This window comes from Arctopsyche grandis, chromosome 8 (assembly GCF_051622035.1).
Source record: "Arctopsyche grandis isolate Sample6627 chromosome 8, ASM5162203v2, whole genome shotgun sequence".
In the NCBI taxonomy this organism is placed as follows: domain Eukaryota; kingdom Metazoa; phylum Arthropoda; class Insecta; order Trichoptera; family Hydropsychidae; genus Arctopsyche; species Arctopsyche grandis.
The window spans coordinates 27,913,883-27,937,219 of NC_135362.1; the positions used below are offsets into that span (position 1 = coordinate 27,913,883).

The following is a 23,337-nucleotide window of genomic DNA, read 5'->3' on the forward strand; positions in this document are numbered from 1 at the left end:
CCGGCTTATACTCGTATCGTATATCGCGTTACGCTTTTCCCAATATATTGATAGGAGGGTGAAGGTTTTAACACGCGTTGTGTTTTTTTCGGTTGACCCCCATTTTTTGTTGTAACAAATTGAAGGGATAGTTCGGATGGACTCGATATAGGTACCCAATTTCGCGAAAAGCGATTTTGTGGAATTGGGGGATTAAGGTCCCACAGAGTCGAGTCTCGAAGTGACAAGATCATTATTTACGCAATTTATCTCCTATGAAGAGGGTATAAATTAAAGCGATAGCAATAAACAGACCATGTTCTCTACGATTTTAAGAGAATCTTGTCTTTTTGTTTCAGTCTAGTAGGTATTGAGTTTGATATTACAGCCGCTTTAAGAATTATTTATTATTATAGGTGAGCTTGGTGGTTTTCTCAGATTTTCTCTGGTGGTTGGGGATTCGTTCAAATGATCTTATACGGCTTTGAAGATACATAGAGTCAGACAGTTAGTTTCATCGTTTCTCAAATATTATTTCAGCACACAAAGTCTTTGACATGTAGAAAATTTCTAGGCTTCAAAGCAAAGGAAATGGAAAATTAAACACACAAGTTTTGTTAATTAAAATTTTCTTACGTATATATATGTATATATATATATATATATATATATATATATATATATATATATATATATATATATGCATTTATATTATAATAATTACAACATACGATAAATCATTCACAGTTTTTTTTTTATATTTACAACCATATCGTTTATAAAAGATTTTATTGTCACTCCTCTCATCCCCCATTTTTGCTATTATTATTATATAATATTAAAAACTCAAGTTTTAGCATTAAAATGTACATTTTTTATAACAAACTCGCAAGGGTTAGAATAAATTATATCTAAAATTACGAAAATCACAAAGGCTCATTTGCTTTTTTTTTCTTTTTGACTTGCTAAAAATTTAATATAAAAATTTTCGATGAACATTTTCCTCGTACATGAGTTTTCGTACCGCTTCCATTTAATTTTATTTTTGCTAGTCGCATAAAACATTCCAATTTGAAGGTGTGCAATTTTTATTTTATAATTTATATATGTATGTATGTATGTATGTACAAGGTTCATTTTAACGATTAATTCCTAACCTACTTGTTCCTGCTTGATATAAATCACAATCGCATTAAATTTGACGACTGCTAACATGAAAGCTTCTACTGTGTACAAATATTTGCTTTTACAATAATAAATAAATTACAATGTATACGTATTTATACATTATCGATTTATAAAAATACTTTTTAAGGGAAAAATTGTGTGATATATATATTTGTTTTCATTAAATTTAAAATGAATATGAATATTTTAGTATATACAAAGAACTAATATTTTAATTTTATGGAAGACTATACCAATATGTCTACGGTGAACGAAATTTTTCTTTAAATTTGAAATTAAAATAATTAAAAAAAAAAAATAAAAACACTCTTTTACAATACGTGAAATGTCTAATAACAATTACAAGAGCGATAAGCATTATTTTCTTCAAGTGCTTTACAAAAATACCAATACTATAATCGAATCTTTTCGTATAAAACTCTTTTCGAAAGCATTTTAAAAATGCCATACGTGATATATATTTTTTATCATATTAAAAAATGTATACTAAAAAAGCATATCACACCATTCGTTTGATATGATTCAATTTTTTTTTAATTATTATTTGAGTGGTTTGATCTTTTAAAATAATAATATATGTATATTATATTTATATAAACGTGTACTATTTACATATGGGAACATAAAATGCTATATACATTGTTGAAATTAAATTAACATTCACTGTGTATACCTAGTATACTTACAAAAGCTTCGAAGATGCTCCCACAAATAATTCATCTCGATACAAATTAAATAATAAACTTATATTTGGACCCCTTAATTATAAGGGTGTGACGATAGGGTGTGCCTAAATATACCTCATAAGAGTACCTTCTTCTGCCACACATCATATTTACAAGATTTTAATCATAATATTGGATTTATTCAAAGGGACAAGGCATCAATTCGCAATTGAGCCTATCCAATCTAACACCGCATCGAGCTCCACGTCCTGAAGGAGCTCGCAAAATCCTTCTCGTCCTTTGTTTAACGGCTCTCGACCCACAAGTTTCCGTGCAAGGACTCCAAGGCGACCATTGCGAAAGGACGCAATCGATTTGAGTCGCTGGTACTGAAACAATGAATAAAATAGAAATATTTTCATCATAACACATACATACACACGTAGATAAAACGACATCACAATTTTTACGTAGATTTTTAGTATTGACAAATAAACCAAGCGACACATAGATCGTTAGTGAAATTAGTTCAAAGCTACATATGTATGTAATCAAGACGTGACAGATGAAAGCGATAGGTTGAAACTTACCATTATATGCAGATCCAGGTCCCCATGTGGGGTTCATCGAATCGTTTGGATCTCCTTCACTATTATCTCTGTAATGACAGTGACCCAAATTGCACCTCTTCCTCTTGAGCAACCTCTTGGGACAACTCTTACCACCGTTCATTGGAGTTTGCTATAACGAAACAATAAAAATCAATACAAAAAATACTATACAAGATGGCCCGATCTCCATAATTACACTATAGTAAAGTAAACGGTCTAGAATGGGGAACTTGAACAACCTTGAAAATGAACATTTTAATCAAAAAGTAAATATCTAATAGCAAAAAGGAAATACAATATAATACAGTCATTTTTTAAACATAATATCATTCAGCTAAGCTCAACGCGTTGTCAGACTTATCTAATCCTTTCCTAAGTATAATACCTGAAATTTATTGAATTGCATGCTGATTTTATCCTTTAAATTGTGGATTAGTCTATAAACATAAACGTTCTTCTTTAAATAGGAAAAAATCGCACATTGATGAGAGTGAAGGGCCGACAACGTCTTCAAAACGGGACATGACATGTTGCGGTAACTTTTCTCAGATGATTTATATGGACTTTTGTTTAGTATAATCCATACATTTTGAACCAAACTATTCAAAAACCGTAAGACTTTCGAATAGTCTTGAGGTAATGCTGAAAAAACTAACGAATCATGTATCGAACCAAAAGATTTCATCTAAATGAACTTATAAATCTTCAAAAAAAAAAAAAGATTAATTTGTATAATCTTATAAAGACTTCCTTTAATCAACTAATGAATATTTAATTTTCAATTAAAGTGTTAATTTCCAAGTAACTCTTGTATTCGTCTAATTGTTTCATTCCCATCGTGTACAAGTTTCAGACGAAACAAGTTCAACAGAGAGATTTGCAATGTAACATAAGATGTTGCGCCATTCCGTATACGTATTATATTATAATTAGATATACATATAAACTTCAAAGTGGATTCGTACTAGAATTTCTCTGATCTTTTCAGTGACTCCTTCCCCACAAGTTGCATTGCATTTGCTCCATTCTCCCCAATCGCTCACTCGACAATCTACAACACCGTAAGCTTCTTCGATCACATTCTGGTCTTGATTGTCACTATCGTCCTCGATTCTGTGCACATGATGGTTTTGCTTGGGTCTATGAATAGGTCTTTCATTCCTGTGTTTCGGTTCTGGCCTCCTATGGTGGACCACGGTAGTCTCTCCAGAATCATCATCATCCCCATCACCCATGTCGAAGAGCGGACGCGACGCAACCTCACCATCGACTCCGCTCAAAGAACCATCACCTGTCACCTTCAAAGATGTCACAGAACCTGTATATTTCGTCGATTTCGTGTGGCTGAGAGATGTCAGGCCTCCGTTAGAGTTTGTATCTGCAAATTAGATAAGATCGTTAACATATTAATAACCGAACCGCAGACGATCGTCCGTAAGCGTTCTACCGTAAAAGTTATCGGAACTTTCGTCCTGAAGCGCGATATCGTAGTACGTTCTATCCGTGGCTGAAGCACTCAATAAGTTGTCCTCGGTCAAATCCTCTTCAAGGATCTTCTCGATCCTGCGTAAGTCCTCTACGTGAGCAGCGTCCAAAGAAACAACACATTAAATAAGGATCAAAGGATACGGAGTGATAGTTGCGAAAATAATGCACGACTTTGACTCCCCACCAACTCTATAAATTCTATACGGCATACACAACTTAAAATTTATAATATTACTCATTTAAAATAATAAACAAAAATACGGCCAATTTGGAAAATAATAGATCAATCAAATTAAAACAATATTAAGGGAGATATCAGGTGACCAAAGGAGCTCAAATCATATTGTATGCAGCGTTGAACAGTTTAAAGGTACATACATACGTATAGAAACGTCCTTATAATAATAAGATTAAAAGCTTTTTCAAATAGGTTTATGTTTGTACATATAAATGCCTTGTATTTTCGGTTAAAGTGTAAGGATTGATTGATAATGCTTACATACATATAATATATAACATATCAAATATATAACAAATCTTCCGAGTATCATACGAGTTTCTTAATTTCCATATCTATCTAAATGTTAATAATGAGAATAATGAAAATTATATGCCAACCCTAAAAGGACAACATAACTTTGGAAAAGTGATTACTACTCTAAAATAATATATAATTTTATATGCTGAAGGTATTTTAAAACAATAGGTGAATTAAATTTCAGCTTGTTGAAAATTAAATGAGATGAAATTTAGATAGGCGATAAATTTAAAATCATCAAAATATCACGATAAGCCATTGAATTGTATCAAGAATATATTGAAATTAAGCTACATACTTGCATGATTGCTTTCAAACCTATTTTTTTTTTTTGAAAAAGCTTAAAATGAACTCTGAAAGAATTCAGTATTATAGAAAGCGTTTCTGTATTAGTCAAATTGGATAACCTTTTAAGAAATATTTATTAAAAACATAGATAAAGTAAATGTTTTTGCAAATGATTTGATGTTTTGCCTTGGATCGTCAATTTGGTCTGTTATACAGTTAATTCTATGAAGTGTTGGTTTATACAAATATAAAAGCATAATAATTTGATCACCCGATAACAACTGAAATATATTCATAGTTCGTGCATTATTTTTGCCAAATGTCAAAACAAGCACCTTTGTACGTTTGACACACTCGCGAGCATTCTTGATACGTCAAGAAATTATTCCTATTCCCTCTGCAGCCAGTGTAGCCAAAAGGCTCACAAGTCTTGGCCGAAACGTCAAAGAACCACCTCTCCATATATCCCCGACAAGGACCAACCACTTTCGGAAGACTGCAGATGACTGAAAAGTGCATGCTGTTAGTAATTCGGTCAATGACGTCAGACGTATACAATTTGTTAGCGATTGTTAGTCAATGTTTGCAAGATTTTACAAAACTACTCACATCTGGCATCGCCAGGGTTGATCTCACAACTGGTTAAAGCAGCTTCGCAATTCACCTCGTCTTTCATTGGAACATCTGCACAGGCATCTTCAGGTTCTTTATTAGCATCTTCAGCGTTATCTCCGTTGGTTTCTTCTTCTTCGTTCTCTTCATCACTATCATCACCCTATTAGAATTCATATATATTTTAAAATGAAACTCCATTCGCCTATTACTTATCTAAGATTTAAGACATTCGAAGAATGTAACATCTTATATATTGTACTTTAAAGTTTTCCACTAACGGAAAGATTTGCCTATACACATATTGGCAGAGATAACCCCATTCCTTATCCTATTCGTAATTGTCAAATAGTACAGTAGCGTCGCTAGGCCGGTGCGGGGAATGCAGTCTGCACCGGATGACACCATTTTTGGGGTGACATTGCAATTTCTGTATATATATAGCTTTCTGTATTTATACAGCTACCGCGAATCCGTCTGGTGTGGCTATACATATATAGCATCAAATTTGAGCCTTCATTGACTTTTTTTTGAATTCCTGAGAATTCAGTGTACATGCATATGTACCTAGAGGTAGGAAGGTTAACTGATTCAGTCAGATGGAGACAAAATCCAGAAAAAACGTATGAACTTTGCTTCTCTTTTGTCGGTTCTCTGTTGCAAATCATAACAATTAACAAATGTTAATAATCAATAAAAAATATTATTTTTTAATATGAAGTATCGTTACTATTTACATATCAATATTTTTTGGCTGATTTGCGTAAACTATTTTTTTTAAAGTAAGTCTTAAAGATTTTCGGGGATGCTTTATGAAGTTTCTAATGTCAGTCGTTCAGAAATTAGGTAATTGGTGATCGTTGATTACTAGTTTACCATCATTGATCGCCTGATCGCCAAAAAAGTCTCGGCAATTGAATAAATAAGCTGTATACAACATCCAATAAGTTCTTGCGACTCATCGACCAATGACTTATTTGTGTTGAAAGTAAACGCATATTCAGCGGATTTTTTCATTGCTTCATTTGAAGCGGGCTAATCAGCGAATCAACAATAAACTACTCCTACCATAACTCGCTGCGTCTTTCAATCCGATCTTCGAAATTTCTCTTCATCCCCACGTTAAAATTTTACTAAAAAATGGACCGAAAATTATAAAAAAGATTTTCAAAATCGAATTGGAGAGATTTGTCTCTCGATATATCTATCGTGACATCTTTTCAACGAGGAATTTCACAGCCAGAGATCCTACGGGAAATTTACTAGGCGATGGATCTCTCCGTCAGTGGATAGCTTAAGAAGAAAATTGCAATTTACCTATACATAAATCTGTAACATTTTCTATAAAAAATATTTGCTGTACTCACCCCAGACCAAAATTCTTCATGGGGTTTGGCAATATTTTGCCCTTTCAACTCGTACGTTTCAGGTTCAACCAGTGGAGTTCTGCTCCTAATTTTTTTACCCATACCACAAGTGACGGAACAATCAGACCAATCTGACCACTGACTCACCAAGCAATCTTTAGGCACCTTTTCAACTTCGTCTGTGCTGAAACTATATCGAAAAAAATATATAAATTAAAAAAAACAATAAAATAGTATCATACATATAACATACACATATAACTCGAATGAAAATAATTATAAAACTATACGAGAAGTATAATATAAAGAACATTTCCGGTGGTGTAAGTAGTAAGCGATACTCTCTTGAAAGTCTCTCTTTTGAAACTGTATGAAGTTACAAAACAAACAACTACGTAATATCAATGTACAAGTATCTTTGAGAGAACTTTGGCTATGCTTCTACGGCCTCATTACACCACTGTTAGTATATAATAAAATTTTATGATGCCATGCAATCTAAAACATTCAAATAATAAAACAAAATAATTTATCAACATATAGTATTCATGTATAATATACGTAAAATGTAAGGTTGGATATAATAGTCTGTTCGCGACGTGCCTTCTTAACATTCCAAACAGGATGTTTTGATAAAAAAATTAATTATGTAATATACAGGAACGTTTATAATTAATTAAATACACGTTTAATATGATATTATATACTGACGTGTATATTTTAGCGAAATTGATGTGAATGTTTTTGACGTTAAATTGGTACGCTGTGTAATATATCGACCAAAATATTAAGGTTTTTATTTTATAATATACACATGTACATATATTATATAATATAAAGCAATTATACGGTTGGGAAATAAATCTGAAAGCATTAAAAGACATGTACTTTATTTTTAAAATGAAAAATATTTCATATAACCGAGAGTGTTATATAAAATGAGAGTATTAAACTGTGAACAACGTGAAGCGCTAATCGTTGACGTTAATTAAATTTTGTATCTAAATTAATGAATTTTGTTATCGTTAACGAACGAACGCAGATCATTATCCGTTACATAAAACGAATTGTTTAAAAAGTTCCGACGCAATTTTTAAATCTCGTCAACGATGCTAAATTTGATTATGTCAAAGGAAACAAAAATAAAACGCAATTGAATCGAAATATATAATATGCATAGAGAAAAAAAATTGTGCAATGAAACAAGTGCAGGCGAAAAGATCATGCAAATATATAATAAGATTTCAACATCGTAATTATTATATAATAAACATGAATTTTAAACTCGAAATAAAATTAATTAAACTACGTAAAGTTCAAGACATACATTTTTCTATTTTTGGGTATTTATATGTGGAAATTTATTATATGAAATTATTTTGAATATATTTGTACTCATTCAGTCATGCCCGATTTTTATATGAGATGGTAAACGTAAATGGACACGAACTAATGCAATCCTTTAATATTGTATAATTACGTAAAAAGATGTATTAAAATAATAGAGCGTAGAAATTGGGTGATTGGTGCTCGTCGACTAATGGTTTACTATCACTAATCATCTGATCTGATCTCGACCAATAAACTCTGTATTATGAGTACCTTCTGGGTATAAATATTAGGCGGTTTTGATCCTTGCTTCATTTGGAGCTGGCAGGCCGACGGATCAATAATAATAAACTACCTCTACCACACTGCTGCGTCTTTTACACCAATCCACGCTACAGTACGTTTTTCTGCCAAACTTTTTATTATTATAATAAAACATATTTGAATATGTTTAAAATTATTTCCGATAATTTTTTGACATTTTGTAAATTTCATTATAATGTTGTTCAAGGATAGCAATCTGTTTACAGTAATTTCCGTTCAATTTTGAAAAGGTTAAAAAAATTAAAATCAATCAATAGAGACGATGGAAATTTATTAATAAAAATTGGAAAAACGACGCGAAACCTTCAAAATAATTTAATTAATATTGAAAAAGTATCAGTTTTTTTTATATTTATCATTATTATATAATACAGACCGTTCAAAGTTCGCCACAATATAATACAACGTTCTAAATATTGCAAATAAAAATTCAATATACCCAATATTTAATCGCTATAGTTCTTTATCAACTCAAAATAAAATAAAATTATATCGTGCGCTCATATTACCATTATTAACCTATGCTTCACCTGTATGGAATAACGCCTCGAATACTAATCTTTCCAAGCTCCAAGTAAATAAATCAAAATAAATTCAAGTAAATAAATCAAAATAAAATACAAAATAAATCCCTAAAAATAATTTATAATACACCCATATATACTAACTTGAAAAAACTGCATGCCATAAATAATATTCCGTTTGTTACAGACATTACTAACAAACTAACCAGTAGATTCTATGACAGAATCACTAATAACCATACTAACACACTTGTGAAGAGTCTCAGTGATTACAAAAAGATGTCTATACCCTTCAGGTATAAACACAGATTACCTAAACACAATCTGCTTTAGGTCATCGACTTAAGAGAGTCTTTAATTAATATTATGTATGTATTATGAGCATTTATAAGAATTGTAAAAAGGTTTTTGAGCTCTTTTTCCTATTACGTAGTACATATTAACATTATAATAATATAATACTATGATTACTAGCAAAATTAATTTAAAATTGTAAAATAGAAAATGATCAGTAAATCAGTAGCTATTAAAATAGATATAAAATGTATTGTGAACATAATTTAGTAATAATAAAAAGCATTTAAAAAAAAAAATTCAATATAATTTCTCATCATAATTAAAGCACCTATAAAGTAAATAATAAAAAAACTACATCTAAAAAAAATTCTAAGTACAGAGAACGTCTATATAATAGTAAACATTGTATGCGATTGTATACCCAGAAGGATCGACTTCTGGACATTCCTCTCCAGGGCCGTAGCAAGGAATCGTCTGCTGCAGTATAGGCCTCATCCTGTACCCGACATGACACTTTTTATAAGCACCCTTATGTCTGAATTTTCTAGACCGCACCCTGTTTCCAGGGGCGCACTTTCGGCTGCAGCTGGACCACTCTGACCACTCGCTCAGAGCACAGGGACCTTCCCTCTGAGCAGGATCCGGCTCGTACTCCGACGGTACCCTGGATACATATTCAACACATCGTGTCACAAATTGCCGTCGGTGATACACGCAGTTTGGAAATCGAGGAGTCTGCGAGCCGTAACTCGATTAGGGTGTGCTGACGTCGTCGACGTAAAAAGAAAGGGTCCCCTTAAACGTGACACGAGACCCATTTGCCAGGGGAGAATAGCCCTTCGGAGGGCCGCATTTAAAACGGCGGGTCCCCATTAAGAGGCGTTCGTGCTCGGCGAATGGGGACCCGGTGTAAATCTTTATGTGGGACACGGCTATGGAGCGTTCCTGTTATGCTCTCTTTCTATGTAATTAGGTCTGCTGGTGACGGACGTGAAACGTGGTCCATGATGGTTTTTGTGATTTCGAAGTGGAGATAGTGTATATGATTTTTTTTATGCGCTTTCGGTTGAGTAAATTTGTGATTGAGCCAGTAATGGCGATCGTTTTTGGTTAATTACGCACAAAATGAACGTCGTCTCACTTTAAATGTGGCGTGTTTTTAAGATAAAATTTTATGCGTATTTTTAAATCATATATACATATATCGAATTATATATCATATTTTATATGATAACAGATAAACCCCAATGCGCCTTCCTGGCCAATTAAAAACAATGCAGCAAAGTCGCTGCATTACGAGACACTGAAAAACTCGCAAATTAACAAGACATCTATGAATTCTACATAAATTTTATTGAACATTAATCATACCCAAATAGTGGTGACATAGTAGGTAGGAAGGTCTTTAGCCAATTTAACCGGGAACCGTTTCAACAATGAGATCAGAGAAGTTGGAAAACTCTGATAGGAAATGATCGACCTGGAGTCACAAATCTCCAGGTCTGACCAGCAGCACTACAGATATTCTCAGAAAAATACTCTTTCAATCGAGGTCAGCTCATGGGAACGAACCCGGCGCCTCTCAGTGTTAGGTAGAAGCTTAACGACCGAGCTATGCTGCTGGCTTTGTGAATAATTTGGATACAAAATCGGCCAAATGTCCGTTCGACCAACTGTCCATCGGCTTAGTCCGTCAACCAAGTGTCCATTCGCCCAAAAATTCGCGCACGGGTACAATTGGGTGCTTTTTACCGGTATATTTGGCAATTTAATTACTGAGCAATTTTTCGCCTCGATTTTATATTAAACAAATTTAGGCCCAATTTATGTTTAGTACTTTCCTTTTTTTATGAAATTTATTTTATTTTATTTGTACATACATATTTTTATATACATATTTGCCTAACATACATATTTTATATACATAAGGCCTAACAGGTAAACCCCAATGCGCCTTCTTGGCCAATTACAAACATCGATATACAGATTTTAGAATTTTAACAAAGCATCATTAAGACTATATCTATCCATAAATTTTTGATAAGCTAACATTTTCGGAGCATTTTTTTTTACATATGTTTAAATCTTCAAATTTCGAGATTTTGAAAAACTCGAAATTTGGAGGCATTTACAAAAAAAATCCAAATTATAGATGCTGAAAACTCGTAAATTGCTAGAAATTGTTACAAATTACGATAGACCGCTGATCACTATGTTCGAAAGCATATACATATATACATATTTATACTAGCCACTAGTCCATGCTACTGGTTAAATCATGTATGTAATTTAATATAACCAAATTTAATAAAAAATGTCAATTTATGAATACTTCATTGAAAGATAAGACTGATTGGAGTTTCTTTACCATTGATTTTAAATTTTAATCAATGCGATAAAATATATAGTGAAAAACATTTAATTTAAATCGCTTGTTTTAGTATTGCAATAAATATATGATAATATAATATATATAAAGACGGTAATCTGTGTGTGTGTGGGTGTGTGTGTGTGTGTCCTAACTCTCGCCGAACATAATGAATGAATCGATATAAATCGATAAATTCATTTTTCGACGAGATGACTTTGTCGCGACTCGAAGCGATCACCCCAAATAGCCCGATGATGTTTCATCGGGCTATTCACTAGATGTATAATAATGATAAAAATAAATAAGAAAGATTCAACTTAATGTAAACTATTTTTTTTTCAGACAATGTGTATAAGTTAAGTTTAATTTTATCGATATTATTATTAGCTGGTATATGAAATATTACGTGAAAAGATTAAGGCCTTGTAATAGGCTTAGGTTTGAATAATTCACTGTTATACAATGCGAAATCGAAGATTGAGGAAAAAGAGCTCGGAAAGTAAATAGAAGTTTTTCGTGTAATCCTCCGACAGATTTTAAACGGATTACGAGCGTCCAAAACCGAACGATAAATATTTGAGATTGAGGGCTAATGATCTTATCAGGCCCGAGATTGGAGGCAAAAATCGTTCTGTGGAACCAGCAAACCGTAAAATTGGATTCATTATCGCGATTTGCCGCCGAGAATTGTCTCGATAAGGGACAAAATATCTCCTTTTTTTCCAGCCCTCGAGCCATCCGACACAAAGCAGAACAAAAGCTGTAAAGTTTAATTAGCGATTAAAGCAAAGGGAAAAAAAATAATTCAACTAAAAAAAAATCGAATTAGATCTCGCGTTCTCTCGAAGTTAAAGCGGAAAATATCTAATCGAAGAAAATCTCCAGAGCACATCGGAAAATAACCCAGCTGAAGTTTCTCGATTACAACAAATCCAAAGAACGATCTGTTCTCGTTTAATCTTAGCGCACACGTAGCTGTGTGTGTGTGTGTGTACGTGCACGGAGAAAACTCTCGCAAAGTTTTCGCGGCGTCGGGAAATCATTTGAGTGAAAAGTTTTCCGGGTCTGAGTGGCGCAGGTGTGTCTGAGTGAAAATTACACGGCCAAGGTGTAAAATCAAACGGATCTGGGTCGTTAAGCCCCGGTACGTGTGTTCCCTTCTCGTCATTAGGCCAAGTTACATCTGGTTCAGACTGTTAATTTGACAGTTGACACCAAACGTTCCAAAGGTCAATTAAATATCACACTGTATTTAAGTAATTTTCCCGGAATTTAATTCATCAAAGTCAGTTTTAAGCATTGGTCGAATTACATACATACGTTCAGTGAACTAATCAACTATTCAACACAAGTATTAAAAAAACTTGTATTTGATGAAAAAGATTGCTGTAAATATAATAAAATCTATAATATTTAAATGGTCATTAACTATTACAAAAATTAAGTGATAATAGTGTACTATATACATACATATATACATATGTATGTAGATAAAAATGAACGGTAAGAAACCGTTTATTTTAATTTAAGTATTTTCCGACCAACATACAATAGTCTGTGGTCGGAATATATCAGTATAGTGATCGATAATATAACTTACTGATCATCTATTTATAAATCAAATCAAATGAAACTATTAACCAAACAAACACAGGCCTATTTTATATGATATTAAAGTGGTCCTAGATTTGCCTTTAAAATTAGATTTTTAGAATAATGGAGTGCATTTTGGGTGAATGAATACGAGTTTTAAATCAAAAATGCCACTGTGCCTTAAGAAAAAGATCTTCGATCTGTGTTTTGCAAATGATGACGTACGAATGTGAAATTTGGAGATTGAGTGCCAAGTTGCTACACAAAGTCCAAGGCACTCGAAAAAGTATGAAACGTTGTTTGCTTGGCATAACGAATAAAGACAGGAAACGGAATACGTGAGTTAGAAGTATGACAAGGGTAGAGTGAATCGTCTGTTGGAATAGTTGTCTTAATTGTTTTCATCAAATCTTACATTTTTTCCCTCAAAAAAATCCTATCATCTTTCATCAAATTGATTATTTTCAAAGTATTTTCGGAATTTCTTATCACTAGTGGCAATATTGAAAGATTATAAATCTTCTACTTTTTTTCATTATCTAATCATCATCATCATCTACTCCATTCACCATCTGGTTGAAAGCCTCTCCAACACGCTTCCACTCACCCCACACATTTTCCTAATTTCGTCTACCCGTTTTTCCCTGTTGTCTTCCTTTTACCCTTTTGCATTCTCTCGGGTAACATTCTAGTACTTCTTTTGCCCACCTTTCGTCCATTTTTCTAGCCACTTGGCCCACCCCTTGCAATTTCAAACTTCACTCTCTCCATTACGAAGATATATCCACTACCCTTATCATACTTACCCACGTATTCCTGTTACGTATTACTTCTCTTACCCACGTATTCCGCTTCTAATCTCTTATCTTTATGCTGAACATACAGCGTTCCATACAAATTTGAGTGAATTGACTTTATGCAGCATATTGGCGTGAAATGTCAAATTACATACATATATATATATAAAAAGTAGAAAGTGTACATGTTCAATCCGTATTTTTTTCATTCATTTTTCAGTGTTCTCAGAAAGGTTTTAAATATGCATGTTTTTAAAATATAAATGGATAAATACCTGCAATGTCTTCTAGGACCAATACACTCCTGTGTTTGAGACTCCATTACATTGCATTTTCTAGATTCTGCGAGGGTAGGATTAATATAATAACGTTGACGAGTTTGAGTTCCTTTTCCGCACGACTTTGAGCACTTGCTCCAAGAACGCCATTCTCCCATCGCACAGGGATTGTCTCCTCCTGCACCTGAAACAGAGACCATATTTAAGAAAAAAAATACAAATACAATACACCGGAGTTGAAAGGCTCTATAGAAGCTTTCACCCAGCAGAACGACAGACTATAATGATGATAGATTACACAAAGCACGAAGAATCCTTGGATATGGCGAGATAACGTGTCAAATACTATCGGATATATTTCATTCATACGAAGCAAAATTTGACAAATTGTCACTTACATTCCATATAATAATAATACATTAGAAAAGTGTCACAGAAACCACTTGTCACGCTCAAACACTACAATATTCAGTGGCACATTTCCGACAATGTAAATCACGAATAGAACTTCATTCGAACGCGCTATGAACATTTCAATTTTGACATTGATTAATAGCCGACTGGCTTGCATAAATTCACGTCAACGAAATTGACAAACTATATATTATCCCGTCGACCCACGTTGCATCACAATATACATACATAAACGGACCTTTATAATATATTATGACTGCAATGTGGAACGCCGTAATACAAAATCGATGGTATTGATTAAATTAATAAAGAGCACATGGTGTTACGCAAACGTACCTTACGAAATGTATATGTATATGTATGTATGTGCTTTCGGACCGATATTCTTATTGGAAACAGATAGTCGGAGATCGTTGTGCTTTTCATGGCCTGGCAGACAGGGAAATTGGAGGGTGGCGAGCCCTTATTTAGCGACCCGCCCTTTGTGTATCGGCGTCTCATTCAGAACACGTATCGGCCGATCAGGTATTGTCCCCAAATTAAACGTGAAGAGTGAAACGTTATCGATGGGAACCCTCTTCGATTCGTATTGAAAACGGTTTGGCAGATGAATGAGTCGGAAGGGGGAGAAAAAGGGAGAATTTGACTTAATTTTTATATAAATTATTTTTTCTTACAATTAAAAATTAATTAAATAAACTTATATGTATAGTGTGAGCTGTAAAATTCAAATGCCCAAGTATTCGATAATTGGTTGTCTAATTTTTTTAAATATACATATGTACTTACATATGTGACTACTTATATATTTTGACAGTATTTTAATAAATGTATGTACATATATTTTATAATTTTTATTTCATTTAAGATGGATTATCGTATGATTTCGTTTCAATGCATTTTTTTCATAATATTGTACGTGCGTATAGCGGTTGATAGAATTTGACTTTTATTTTTTGGTAGTTTTGAGTTCGTGTTTTCAAATATTTACATAAATAAAATTTTAATATAAAATACGTAAGTTGTTGATATTATTAATTTATTTATGAAATACGTATATATTTTCGGTCTCCGTGACGAGATTAATGTGCGCGCGCAGAATACGGGAGGAAAAGCATGTTCCTCTTGTTCCTGTTGTATCTTGCTCGCGCAAATTAAGTGAGTATGTACGTAAGTATGTACCGTTTACCATGCACCATTTTTTTTTGATCTTTTGACTTAAGATCTTTCGTTTTTCGATCTTTGCCTTCCGATATTTCTGTAATTTAACATTCTGTCTCGTCACGTAGACCCATATATTTTACAAATATTCATGAAAATTTATATTTTTTAGGCAATAAAAGTAATTGTCAACGTCAAGTTATGGACACCAAAACTTAAAGTAATATTATTACAAAACACGCCCTTAGAATGTTAAAACACATTGCAAGAATGCGACAGCAGCTTGGTTCTCGTAAACTTACGCTATAACGGATCGACTATTAATATTATTTATTTAGAAAAATCAGATAATATTCTTTTAGTAATAATCAATTCATCATAATTTCTTATTCTGAAGGTTAAACAGAATACAAATTATAATTCAGCTTAAAATGCTTAAAATATATTTAATATTAATAAAAAAACATCACTTTATTCTTGAATTTGAATCAAAGCACTTGATAGCCACTGTATGCTACAGAAAGCTAAACTGGAATCAATTCTCAAAAGCTATTTTTATGTACCTTTGATTTTGATTTTTAAATGCTTTTTATAATTACTAAATTATGTTCACAATACATCTTATATCTATTTTAATAGCTATTGATCTACTGATCATTTTCTATTTTACAATTTTAATTCAATTCTGTTAGTAATCGTAGTATTATATTGTTGTAATGGTAATGTACAGCATAATAGGAAAAAAAGAGCCTATTCTAATGTTATGTACCTTCAGTGCCGTTGATTAGTCGCATTTTTCAAACACAACCCAGTGTTATGGAGATATCATATTTGCGCTCTAAAAATGCAATGTTTTATTTTTATTTTTTACATACATATATACAAATATACCAGGTAAACCCCAAATGCGCCTTCCTGGTCCACATAATTATTACATAGATACATGTAAATCTAAACAATATCTGACATATATGGTCAGATATTACAAACATCGTATGCATACGATAAATAACAATGAATAACTTTCATGTAACAATACGAATTTTATATTCGATAAACAACCACAGACACATCTATGGTGAGCAATATGGCGAAACCTAAGATATAAAAATAACTAAAGGTTTTTCGCAACAGAAAATTGGATAATAAAGCCAATTTTACAGGAATCGTTTCAAATCAGAAAAAATTAACAAATTCTGATATGAAACGACCGACCTCGTCAAACCAAGGTCTGGCCAGCAATGAGACTCCAGCGGGAAGCGAGCTCGTAACCTATAGCACGAGATAATACAACACTTACCACTAGACCACACTGCCGGTTATATGTATGTAGTATAAAAATAAAATACTGATATAATTCCATATGTTTTTACATACAAAGCAGTAAGGTTCCAATATTGAAAATGTTAAATTATTGAAATTTAAGTATCGTTTCGAGCATTCGTCCGTGCGAACCGTTAAGTTCCTCCACCCTTTGGCATAGGCGAGTTTGGGGAGGAGGTGATGGGGATGGTTTCTACCCTGATTACTCGTCGAAGCACAATACAGATTATTAGCCCTCAGATCGAAGGACGTTTCCGCCCTCCGTAGCCGCCGTTTCGGCCCTACGATTAGCTTTGTTTCGCCAATTCGCCGGAGGTCGAATCGATTCGGCGGGAAGCCCTTTGTTCTGCCGTTTGTTATACGACCTCCTAAGGCTCCTACCGATTTCTCTTTAGTGGAAAATATAAATAAAATATATAGTTTGTTCTTTATTGGGCTTTTAAATCACATTGCACGGCAGAAAAAAGTCACATAAACTCGCAAAACTCGGACAACTGTCAAAAGCGTCAATTCTTACTAAAGAAATTATCATGAAATATACGAATTTTAAAACATAATATATGCAAAAACATATAATATTACAATACTAACATATGTAAATAGTTCAGCGTTAAAACGTGTACATTTATTTCAGTAGATAGACGAATATGTATCATATGTCTGTATAGGAATGTAAATAGGTTTCTTTTGAATGTAACTCGACAAGAATAAGTAATATGCATATGTATAGCATAATTACATAGACAAAATGCGACTTAATCGACCTACAATCAAATTTAATCAACTGTAAAATCACTGCGAAATTGGAAATGAATGCATTATACAAGTGAAATGTTGTTCATTTAGAATTTGACGATCATTAAACAATAATAAATTAAGCTTAACTTGTATTTCAAAGCAATTAAGCAAACATAAGTGTAGAAATATTTACCATTTGTATGTATGTATGTCAACGCAAAATCTATTTAATTTGGTATACTATACCATAGTAATCTTGCTTATACCGTGGACTATAAATATTAATTTTTTAAATTACTTTTATTCACCAGAGCAGCGCCAGGCAATCCCACGCTCAACAAATCAATACAAAATAAAATTCTGAATAGTATCTTTGTACATTAAAAATGCACATATCATTTTAAAAATTTACTATATACGTACAGCCACTAGCGCACAAAGAGTAACTTTACGTCTTGATACAGATTGGCCAAAAAATAGGTCCAAATACACACGCATATATGTAAAGACGATCTTTACAAAACAAGTTTTTCACTCCAAATTCAATATTTTTCATTTCAAATTAAATACTTTTATAATATTGATATTGACTTTTAAAATTTACATTGAAAAATATTCAATTTGATTTGTAAAATATTCAATTTGGAGTGAAAATCTTGTATGCTATAAGTAATACGCCTCGAAAAGATACTTGAATTAAAAATAGTCGATTTTAATGCATATTTAATTTAATCGAGAACAACACCAAGGATTGTTTATGTAAAAAAAATCTAATTTAATATTTCAATCATCACAAAAAGCGCATATATGTATGCCTGATGACCAGAACAAGAGTATCATTAGCCGGTCACGATCTGATACAATTAGTCGGGTAGAGACCAACTCGAGGGGGAGAGTGGGGTGAGACGAGGAGAGCACATTCATTTGCACAATCGTTGCCATGGGGAAGCAGGGGTGACCATAATTGCCGGTCTTTTTAGCGGGACACGGCCTCCCTTTTGGGCCGTTCTGTACCCTCAGGCCTAATGGCCTATTCAATACCTCTCTACACGCGGTTTCGCAATACAAAACGAAATATCGCGATACCACCCAGTCTCCCCCTCACCCTCAGTACCTCGTTTCAACCCTCCTAATTAGCTCGAAAAAAAGTGTGACGGAACCCAACCTCCCATTGTATCAGTGCAAATTCCTTTATGCATACTTATATATGTGCGTTGGTATGAATTTTTCGTTATCGTCTTTATTTGGGGGATGGGGGATGGATTATTCAGCTTTGTGTACGTGTGTTTTTCGCGTGTAATGGAAAACCACAATAGGCTTTTCAGATTACAGCACGCTCAAAGTGGGCTTTCGTCATACAACTATGCATGAAGAATGTGCATATGTATGTATGTATTGTGTTTGAATAAAAATCCACCTACTACGCTTATAAAAGATTGGATTATCCTTTTGGAAAAACAGACGATTTTGAAATATGTCCCGAAGGAAGAATTGTTCAAGCGTTGCACAAATTGTCTACTGGGATTTGTTCTGTCGTTTTTCGTTTGGAGAATGGTAATCGGATTCTGATATGAAAAAAGTTGAAATGAAGTTGAAATCACAATATTTAAATTTAGTATGGATATAAAGCAGCTAATCGAGTATGTTTTTACGAGTACGAAATTTTCAATTTTATTTTGAAAGCTTGCCTTGCTTGCCTCTGACCTATGTAAAATTTCACGTTTAGCTAATCCACCTATGAACTTTTCTTTTTTCAAAAATTTATATTTTCCCATGATGTAATTATGGATTGCCCCTAAGCGACACTTATGGTATTAAACTTAATATTTACATATATAAACTAAAAATTTACATATATAAATTTATAGATTATAAATTTGAAATCATATTCAAATAGTGGTGACATAGTGAGTAGGATGGTTTTGCCAAGTTGATGAGGAGCCTTTGCAACAATGAAATCAGATAAATAAGTAAACTCTGATAGGAAACGATCGACTTGAAGCAACGAACTACTGCAGAAATACTTCCAAATATTTTTTTTTCAGTTAAGGTTAACCCAGGGCTTAAACTCAGGAGCCTTTAGGTGGTTAGAATTAACGCAACCACCGAACTATATATGAAAATACATGAAAAATATAGAGTGAAAAAAGAAAAGGTTATAGGCGTTTAAACAATTAAAATCTGACATAGTGAGAAGGTGGCGAAAAGGGAAAAAACGATCGGACAAATGCGGTAATGTGGACAATAGACATCACCAAGAAAGATGATGGAGTATTTTAAAACGTGTCTATTACGATTATCTTTCACCATCGTAATGGCGGACTTCATTTCCACATGGCAATGAATTCAAAATGGCAAAATTTGAAAACGATCGGATAAGAACCCAAATTTCGTTACATGAAAAACCTTTCCTGAATACAAATGTGATTAAAAATAAATATTTTTACGAAGAAGAAATCCAATGAAGTATCATGACTAAATATATAAGTATCCAATGAATATATCATGACTTATTTTTAGAGAAAAAAATTAATATGAAATTTAAAAATAAATATTATTAAACGAATTTTATTTAAATTATATGTTAGGGGATTGATCGGTTAAATACCAAATATCATCTAAAAATTAACAAAGTAAAATAAATAAATTTATATATCAGGTAAAATACCATTAAACGAAATATACTACTATTATTTTACTGTGAATTTTTTTCTTAAAATGTAGGTATTATAAAACTAATAATAATATGCAATACAAATATTTAAGTATTACAGTTTGAGGCGTTATATAATATTTGAAAGTGGCAAGAGTCAACTTTTATTTTTTTTTATTTTTTTATTTTACATACATATTTTTACATACATATATACAAATATACCAGGAAGGCTTAACAGGTAAATCCCAAATGCGCCTTCCTGGTCCACATAATTATTACATATGTAGATACATGTAAATCTAAACAATATCTGACATATATGGTCAGATATTACAAACATCGTATTAATACGATAAATAACGATGAATAACTTTCATGTAACAATACGAATTTTATATTCGATAAACAACCATAGACACACCTATGGTGAGCAATATGGCGAAACCTAAGATATAACAATAACTAAAGGTTCGCAACAGAAAATTGGGAAGGAAACGCCAATTTTACAGGAATCGTTTCAATGAAAATCAAAAAAATTGGCAAATTCTGATAAGAAACGATCGACCTTGACAAACCAAGGTCTGGCCAATAGCGAGACTTAGCGGGAATCGAACTCGTAATATCAAGTACGAGATAATTCAACATTCACCACTAGACCACGCTACTGGTTAATGATGTTTTGAGTTTAACAATATTTAAAAATACTAGTGGCCTGTGATTTTTTTACTCTGCTTTTCCGAGATTATGGACATATATAATTAAAATAAGTGATAACAACTCGTGAATTAAGTTAAACAGAAATAGTGTTTTTGGAATTGAAAATTGAACTTCCGCCACTATCAAATATAAGTAATACGGTTTTTTTTAATAATCACAATTCAATACTGATTATTTCAAACGTTTGAAACTCGGCACGAAAAAAGGAGGGATAATTTATTTTTCACGATCAATTAATCAATTGTCTTCGTATTGCATGTAATTGTTATTAAAAAGACCGGAAGATATTGAGCTATTTTAGTTGAGTATATTATTTATTTAATCAAAGTAAAAAATAGAATCGATCCAATTTATTTTCATAGTTCAAAATACGAATTTAATAAGGCGCCTTCTCCAATTTGAGAATCACACTTGAAAAATATTAATTCCACGTCGCGAGCGAAACTCAATGGGCCACCGAAAAGGTTAATTTCATACAAATGTATACATTTGAAAACGGGAGACCTTTTTAATTGGAAAAATTTAATTAAAACGTTACGTCTCATCAACTCGGGCACACTTGAATTTCAACGGTGAATATTTTACGTTTTACAAACGTACGTGTAAAGAAGTGGGTGGTGAGAGACGAAGGTGTCGAAGTTCACCTTCGGAGGAGCAAAATTGAAGCTGTGATCTCTTGTGCCCGCAAAATAAATATTTAATCTCGAGTTTTATATCTCATTAGGCGCGAACAAAAACAAATAACTCCCCATTCGACTTATTAATAAGCCGGTGTTTAATTTTCCCGAGCGGAAAATGCGTGAAAATTGAATTTTCCGATCGACATCCACCCACGTCGAGTCGAGGGGATATGACGATTATACCAATGGGAAATATATTCAAATTGGTTCGATTTTAATTCCGGATAAGCATAATGCTCAAATTTGCTTGTCAATTTTTATACATACATACATACATACATACTGTCATGTTCCAAAACGCATTTTATATATATTTTTTAAATTACTTAAAAAACCAAGATTTCTTTATTATTGTTGCGTAGCGGTGGATGGAGGATCCAAATAAAATGCCAAAGTCACTTCACAGCATTTATTGAGTGATTAATTAGATCCACGCACTGCCAGTGCTCCCTAAGTACCTGCTTATAAAGAGCAGGTCACTCAGTGCATCTTCCTCGTCACGTTTGTTTATCTATTGTTATAGTCACGTACCAGATATGCAATCCCACGGTTTCGCGCTGTCAGTTCTGATAACTCTAGCGGGAAGTAGTTGGGTGCCGCTACCGACTACTAAGTCCATTCAGGGCTCTCCATTGTTAGCCGATAGCACTTAAGCCTGGAGATAATCCTCGAAAACCAATTATAACGGTAGATCCTTTAAGTATATGCTACATTATCATAAAAACGTCACATTTATGTAATTGGTAGATATGTATATTCGAAAACTACAGATTTTATTATGGGACGATGATGATTTTAAAATAAAATACGTAGAACTTTGTTTCACTAATTAACTTTGGTTCACTTTGTTCTGCTGCTGTGATGACCGTCACTTGCGGGCTTGATATTAATGACTACCACTCTCGGAGTCTCAATGGTGATGACTAACTTATGTGATCGAATCGTGATCTATGTAAATGATTTTTATCTTTTGGGCTGGGCAAAGTCCGGCATTCCTGGGTTGGCCAAAGTCCAGCACTCCTGTCTTATCTGACTATCCCTTTATAGGAATTTTAATGGACTTGTTACTCACGTATATGAATGTGAAAAAGTGAATTTGATTATTGTGGGAACTACATTGATAAGCGAGGTACATACCAATACATATATGCGTGTATATAATTATTTGTATAATATAACACTTCGTATTAACTATAATGGGGCTCGATATTAATGACTACCACTTTCGGAGCTTCGATGGTGATGACTAACTTATGCGATCGAATCGCGATCTATATAAATGATTTTTATGTTTTGGGCTGGGCAAAGTCCGGCATTCCTGGGTTGGCCAAAGTCCGGCACTCCTGTCTTATCTGATTATCCCTTTATAGGAATTTTAATGGACTTGTTACTTACGTAT

General features: G+C 33.0%; 1 protein-coding gene across 1 annotated transcript in view; it reads right to left on the minus strand.

The window, feature by feature from the left end:
* Nucleotides 1-938: 938 nt before the first annotated feature.
* The window catches only part of LOC143915705 (spondin-1-like), a 209,890-nt gene continuing 187,491 nt past the window's right edge, over nt 939-23,337 (minus strand). Inside the window, exons 9-14 of the mRNA XM_077436459.1 lie at nt 14,247-14,433; nt 6,737-6,926; nt 5,367-5,532; nt 3,409-3,821; nt 2,423-2,573; nt 939-2,221 (exon numbers count right to left, since the gene is read on the minus strand). Of these exons, the coding sequence (XP_077292585.1) occupies nt 2,031-2,221; nt 2,423-2,573; nt 3,409-3,821; nt 5,367-5,532; nt 6,737-6,926; nt 14,247-14,433 (1,298 nt within the window). The 3' untranslated portion in view covers nt 939-2,030. The remainder of the gene's footprint in view (nt 2,222-2,422; nt 2,574-3,408; nt 3,822-5,366; nt 5,533-6,736; nt 6,927-14,246; nt 14,434-23,337) is intronic.